The sequence below is a fragment of the Lotus japonicus genome, chromosome 3, assembly GCF_012489685.1.
Source record: "Lotus japonicus ecotype B-129 chromosome 3, LjGifu_v1.2".
Taxonomy (NCBI): Eukaryota; Viridiplantae; Streptophyta; class Magnoliopsida; order Fabales; family Fabaceae; genus Lotus; species Lotus japonicus.
The window spans coordinates 60,232,937-60,240,789 of NC_080043.1; the positions used below are offsets into that span (position 1 = coordinate 60,232,937).

At 31.8% G+C, this 7,853-nt stretch overlaps 1 protein-coding gene across 1 annotated transcript; it reads right to left on the minus strand.

Annotated features, from left to right (window-relative positions):
- Nucleotides 1-4,728: 4,728 nt before the first annotated feature.
- Nucleotides 4,729-6,661, minus strand: LOC130744445 (uncharacterized). Its single transcript, XM_057596629.1, has 3 exons — nucleotides 6,500-6,661; nucleotides 6,250-6,438; nucleotides 4,729-4,779 (listed from the first exon to the last, which is right to left on the minus strand). Exons 1-3 carry the CDS (start codon nucleotides 6,659-6,661, stop codon nucleotides 4,729-4,731), a joined length of 402 nt encoding a protein of 133 aa, XP_057452612.1.
- Between the last annotated feature and the right edge of the window lie 1,192 nt (nucleotides 6,662-7,853).

Here is a 7,853-nt window from a genome sequence, read left to right on the forward strand (position 1 = left end):
GATTAATACCTTCTTGGCCCCAAAAATCGTTTATTTGGACTTTCTTTCTCATATGTACCTTCTTTTTCAGAGGGAGGATGAGGTCCTTGAGGTATGACAACTAAAGGGAGAGGTTGGAGGCGAAGAGTTTGTGGCTGAATCAATATTTTGATACCGGTGGCGCTCTCGGTGTCCAACACCTTCCGTATCAGCCTAGGCCCCAGGGGCATTGAGATGATCTCAACCTCCACCAACGAGGTCATAATTACCAACGATGGTGCCACCATCATCAACAAGATGCAAGTCCTCCAACCCACCATGAAGATGCTCGTCGAGCTCTCCAAGTCCCAAGACTTTGTCGTTGATGACAACACCACCACAATCTCTGTCATCACTAGCACCATCCTCGAGTAGGGTTTTAAGAGGGGGAGAAGGAGAGGGAAAGGGAGAAGGAGAAGGAGAAGGAGGGGGGGAGGGAGAGAGAGAAGGCAAAGCGGGAGAGAGAGAGAGGTTAAGGTTGATACCCTTTCAACAATAGTTCAATTCTAACCACTAAATTGAATAAGTATTAAATATGTTTTTGGTCCTAGAAACTATATACAATCAACCAAATTTAGTCCTTCTCTAAAGAAATGTTGCACTTGGGTCCCTAAAACTTTTGAATTTCTTGATTTTAGTCCTCGTTTCGCCCTAAGTTGATTATGTGTCCGATAAGAGTGATGTGGCTCGTAGGTGTCATTTAATGTGGATGACATGATTGGCACTTAGATAAATAAAAAATTAAAATTAAGAAATATGAAAATCCAAATTTCTTAATCACCTTCCCCTTCATTCCTCTTCTATGACATAAGGTTTCTTCAACATCTTCATCCACCTTCATCATCTTCGCAAGTTCCTTCCATGATCTACATCCCTCTCACCCTTCTACTACCATCTTCACCAAAACCCCTAAAACCTAACAACAACAACGACTACCAAAAGCAAACCCGAACAATAAACCCATGAGACCCAACATGTATCCTATTTTCTAAACCAACTTAGAGGCCTCAATTCCTCCTTCTTATTCATTTTTTCTTCCAAAGACCCAACCACCACAAAAACTTCAACCTCTCACAATAATCTCCACTCACAAAACCTATGACCCACACATAACCCAGAAAGAGGGGGCAGGGGGTGGACGAGTGAGGGAGAGAGAGTGAATGATTACTATTAATATATAGTTATATACTATATAATTGAGCTCTTCCACAACAAATTTGTTGCTGTAACGGTCCATAGAACTCGTATCAGTACATTAAAATATCGGGAATGGTGTAAGAGGCCTTCCTTTAGATTGAAGGACATGCTCGATTTTAATTAAGCAAAGCTTATCAACATTTGCACATAAATCAAACATCGTCAATTTTAATCTAGAAGGTAATCAAATAATGGCGTCTAAAAATTTGATTAATATTATGTATTTTATTAGAAAAATAAATTGTAAAAATTGTATAACTTTATATTTGTAACATGCTTAATATTTATTTGTTTAATATTAAATTATTTTTTGAATTATAGAAATAATAAGAAATAAAAACGTTTCTTATATTTTTTTTAAATAATTAAGGCAATTAAATGCTTTATTTTATTGAGATATAAAATAAATGTAACTTAAAAATATTTATGACCATAGGGAAGGCAGCAAGTTAATAAGGAAGACACTTAAATGTAGTAAGGTTGACATTTTATTTTATTATAAAAGGTTTAGTAATCATTTTTTTTCCAGAAGGTATAATAATTAATTAATATTTATTAATACGTAAAATATAATTCTATACTACGTATAAAATAGACAACACGTTTATGTTCGACTAAATAATATAATAAATCATCCCTTATAAATTTTAATCATTATTTGATTATGTTAGAATATGTTTAGAATAAGTTATATGTAAATAAATTTTTTGAAGATATTAATCTTTTTTTTTAACGTTGAAGATATTAATCTGAACAATGTTGTAGGTAGTGTAAAATTATCTTGTATATTATTTCATAATAAATTTTAAAGTTAATTAGTTTCGAAAATAATAATAATCAAACTTTTTTATTAATAAATTAAGTAAATTATGAAAGGAATTAAGCATTAGAGAAGTTTTAAATGATTTAAAAAATTTATTTTAATAAATTAAGTGTGGGAACCAAATTTGGAAATCGAATAAAAGTTCTTATGGAAAATATGTATATGTTATACGATTCAAGAATAGAATATGTTGAAGATATGAAATATTTATGTAGTATTATATATTAATAAATTAAATCGTCATTTATAAATTTGGATATTATTCTTAATTTTTCAATGAAAGGTAATAATTTGAGTCACATGGAAAATTATGTCTAAAAATTCTATTGATATTATATAGTTTCTTAGTTAAAAAATAGAAAAACTTGTATATATAAGTTTATATTTATAATATTCTTAATATTAATTTATTTAGCATTAAATTATTTTTCAAATTATGTTAATAATGATGATAATAATACTAATAATTAGTAAGTTTTTTTAATAGCTAAATATTTAAGGTACTTAAGTGCTTACTATTTATTGGAATATACAATAAATGTAATTTAAAGAACCCTCCTAGCAACATACTATCATGTCTTTATAAAGAACCTTGTTTCCCAAACAGTATACACTTCCAACTCTTTCATGTTTCTTCACTTTCACCAATAAATCTTTCAACCACCACTATGGATGATGGGAACTGTGGTTTAGATTACAAGCGTTTCAAATTGCTCTGGCAACCCCGAGAGGTTTACAAAAAACATTCACCCATTTCTAAACATTATTTAGCTATGTCATTGATACTCACTTTTTGTTTTGGTCTTTGTAGGAAGTGAAGTTGAGGATCCCGCCGAGGTTCTGGAACGTTTGGGGCGATAAAGTAGATGATGTCATTGAGGTATGGGATCCTGTCGGAAACTATTTCCATTGTCAGGTCAACTGTGATGACGAAGGGGGTTTCTTTATGGAAGATCTGACCACCATGCTCCGCCAATGTTATAATGTAGAACGCACCGCCATTATTTACTTCCGAATGTTAAGGAGTGGCCTCTTCGTCATTCACATTGAGACCACTTCTGGAGCAATATACGTTTACCCGAGGTTCAACAATGACAACTACCAGCAGCTTGATGATGAGGGTGACGGGGTATTATTGGAGGAGAGTGTGGAGAACTGAACAAAGCAACCTTGTTTTATGATCCTTGTTGTGAATGATGTTTTTGGTTCGTACTGCCCAAACATGAATGCAACTATATATTTATTTTTAATTGTATTTGGATTTTGTTAACATTTGGTTGACCTTTGAAACTCGATCTATCATGCATATTTTATCTTTAGATTATATGTCTTGGATCATCTTTTTAATTTATTTCTTCTCTAACTCTTTATTGGTGTGTTAATTGTTATATATTATCACATATATTAGATAGTTACTTGAGTCAAATAGCATATTTTTCAATTTTATATTACAAAGTGAAAAGACAAGGATAACACAACAATTTTCCAAGCATGACACACATTAGTTTGTGTTGTTTCTGTATATTAGTACTGACAATCAAATACTTATGTGACAAAATAGAGATGAAGATAGATATATGTATAAGGATTATGCTTAAAGTGCCCTCCATCCATCCAGATAAATGTCTAAATTACCCATACTTAATAAAAATCTAAAATGTATTATGCAATCACTTCTTTATTTTTACCTCTAACCTATTTGTTACATTTTAAACATTGTCAACACTGTTAGCATAATTTGTGTATTCATACATGTACCTATGTTTCAATCTCGAGGAAAACTAATTTCAGTAATTTATTTGACGATCAATTTTCTTTGAAAAACTATCAGGTCTCTTTTCATACATATCAAATACCACTTACAATTTTTTTATGGCACATATCATTTTCAATGAAATTTTCCTAGAATTTGGTTGAATAACTATGGGATGTAGGGTTCTTATTTTGAGCTTGTAGTGAAAATGATTTAAGCATCTAGAACTTCCATATCATTTATTACTTCTTAAAAAACAATAATAATGTTTTCCGAAGAAGGAAAAAAATAATAATGTTAATAATATAATAGTTTCATTTAGTCTTTTCTAAAAATTATTATTTTCATTAGGCCAGTCAAGTAAAATAAAATAAATTATGTAAAAGTAGAGTTTGAACATTGGACACCATATGAGAAAAGTGCTTTAAAATTTTAATTGTTTTTAAAAGAATTCGTATTATAATATTATCATAAATTTTCTACCCATCTAGGTGAGTGTGCAACTTTTATAGTTAAAAATATTTTTGATTTATTTGTGAAGCTAACAAAATATAAATCTGTACATACTACAATCTACATAGTTAGTTCATAACTAATAATTAATACGATTTTTTCTAATTATAGTAAAAATATTTACAGAGTCAAAGTTTATAAAAATGAAATGAAACATCATTACGATATATTTTTCACAATTGTTTTTCGAAAATAAAAGATATTATTGATAGAGTGAGTAAGCCAGGAGAACAACCTTCTCATACAATAGGGAAAAAGCGAAAGATCAACAAAAGAGAGACCTCCCACTACAAAGATCTAGAGGATCAAAACAAACAAAACACGACACAAGCATGGATACCCCTAAAATAGATTAAAAGGACCCAAAATCTAAGCTCTAAGCTACTGCCAAACAAAGAACAATTGATAGTAGAAACCCAGTGAATCACGAGAAGACTAGAGCCACAAGCTTGAGATGAACATTGATAACATCCCACTACAATAACATAATTGAAATAATCATAAGGCGATGTTGCAAGCTCCTAAAACAGATCACGTATGAGGATCAAGAAGGACAACCAGCAGCGACAATAGTGAAATTCATTGAATTAAAAGAATAAGCAAAGAGATGAAGCACCATAGTCCCCAAACTAAGACAAAAAGCAAAATCCCCAAGATCCTATTTTTCACAATCTTAAATCCATTTCCCTATTCTTTCTCATTTTCTTTGTACAAATGTGTATGTTATTCATTAACCATATAGAAGGATAGGATGCTAACATTCTAAAAGTATATGATATGTTGCTGTGTTGCTGTCTTCACCTTGTTGTTGGTGTTGTTGCGTTCTTCTTCCCTTTTCTTTTGCTTGTTTTGTTGTTTCTTTATGTTGTTTCTTCTTCTGGTTCTTTTGTTGTTATTTGTGATCTTTGTTTCTGCCTCACTTGGGAGAGGCTTGTTCCCAAGGCTATCCTCTATCTAATATATTTCACCTTTCTAAAAATAAGTATATGATATGTTTTACAAGTTTATATTTTTATAAATTAGATAAGTTTAAAATTTGTATTTTTTTTCCGAAAAATGAAACTAGTATTATTAATAATGAACCAAGCATGAGGGAAAGGTTCTCATGGCAATTACAAAGTAGAAATTTTAGGGAGCCAAAAAAACAACAAAAAAAGCAAGGAACCAATGAAAAGACAAGAGAAAGACTTACTAAGACATAAAAAAAGAAAGCAAAAACTGAACAGCTCGAGCATCACCACTAAATTCCAGCATGGAAATATGTATTAGTTTATTTGAACTAAAAGTATAGAAAATGATTGATAGCTCAAGTGGTAAGAGTTAGGGGACATGTGGGTTGGGTAGTGAAGGTATAGGGATCGATCCATGGCGGGTGCAATTTATCTTTTCGATGTACCAAAAAAGTTATAGAAAAGTAATGAAATTAATTAGTGAAATAATAAAAACAATAACATTAAATAGACAGGAATAATAAAATCAGAATAATTTCATTTATTAATTTCATACAAATTAAGAATTTATGATGATTATTTATTGATTCATTGCGCATTACTTGGAGCTATATATTTTTTTCGGTAATAAATTTAATTTTATACTAGTATTGAACACGAGTCATGCACGGATGGAGAACGGAAAGATAAAGATTTATAATTTAAAGATAAATTAATACATATACGTCATAAAAATATTCAAAATTAATTGAATCAAATCCTAGTAAAATCATCTTTGTAAACTACATTCATTGTTGTTGAACATGTTTTTCTTTTATCATCAATTGCAAGAATCTTCAACCCTTTTTTTCTTGTAACTCTTGAAAGCGCCACATAAAGTTGACCATGAGTAAATACGCCAACACGTGAGAGAGATTGCTCTTGACTCTTATTTATTGTCATTGCAAAATAAAATGATAATGAGAATTGTCTTCTTTGGAATTTAAAATGATAACCTGTGTCTGAGGAATCAAAGTCATCCTAGTTAATAATATTTTACAATCTGCGTATCTTCCTTTAAGAACTGTAGCTGCAATTATATTTTTTCCAAGATCATTTATGATAAGTCTTGTCCCATTACCCAAACCAGTAGTTTGGTCAATGTTTCTTATTAGTATAACAGGAACTCCACTTTCAACAACAACCTATGATTTAGAAAACCAGAAATGTTGATTTCATTTAAAAATTCACTTGTGAACCACTCACTTTGAACTTTTGTATCCTTATCTGATTTGCAAACTGTGTCAGAGCTCTAGTACTCCTCTGTATCTCTGGTATTAGTGATAGAATATACTCATTGACCTTGGAAACTGCATCTAAGGTTGGAGCTAGGATAACTCTTTGTTGAAAATAGTTTGAGTTTCTCATCGTTGATAAAATATTTAGATAAGAGAAAGTAACCAAACCTGACGAAGGATCATCCTGATTGTTGAGTATTATGGTTGGTGATTGGCTGCATTTTGCTTAAACAACATGTTCAAGTATGGTGATGTAACCGTGTTGTGTGTTAAACAACATGTTTCGTCTGATGTGCAACCAGATGTGCTAGCATATGACGGAACATTATGCTACTAGTTACTGTGTGTTGATGTGTTAATTGTTCAGAAGATTGGTGTGATGATACACGTTCCAAGTTGTGAAGATCTTATGAGCATTTGCTAGAATTAATCTAATCAGTATATTAAGATTAATTCCGTGTTGAACCAATTAAAGCATGAAGATTTTGTTATGTTTTATATTAGTTGGAAGAAAATATTTTCAAGATTCTTTCCAAGTTTTGTTGAATGGATTCGGTGAGGTTCAGCCCATTGAAGACAAGGCCCTGAGGAGAACGTCTAATTTAGAAACCCTAGCTGTCGTGTGGATTGTTAGTTGTATTGCTTATGCTATTAGGGTTTACTTTGTGAGTCCATCGTGTGAGTATTGTAATCAACTCTAGTGCTGCCATTGTTAACTAAGGAACTGAGTTATTGTGTTTAGTTGAGTTGTAATCTCTACATCTTTATATTGTTGTGATTCAATCACTATGGTGAGTGATTGAGAGAAAGTAAGAGGGCCTCTCATACTTAGGGGGAGTACTAAGTAGAAATACACTATGTAGTGTTTAAGTTGTAAGGCTTTGAATGTAAGACCCGGATTTCGGAACTGGATTAAATAATTATTTTTCCGACTCACGCGTAGGATCGGTATAAGCATGGCAGGAGTTTGCTGTTTGGGAAAGTTTAATGAAGAAGAAAGTTCAGGAATTGGTTGAGGATAGTACCATAGACGTTTTAGGAGTTAGCACGAGTCGTCTGCACACCTGCCTTATGGCGAGAGTGTCCAGAATAGGCTAATTCCGCTCTTAAAGCACTGTTTAAGCGAAATTCAAAATCCTTGGAAAAATAAGAAGTTCTCTTTATTTTTCCCTCGACCAGCATTTCATTTCAGAACTCTGGACTGTACGCACGATAGGTTTCACTTCTCGGAAGTCCGACAATGCTAAATTCTATTCTCTCAAGACTTTAAATTCCAACACTGAATGAAGACCTTTTTTATCCGGAGCTTCTAACGAAGTTTC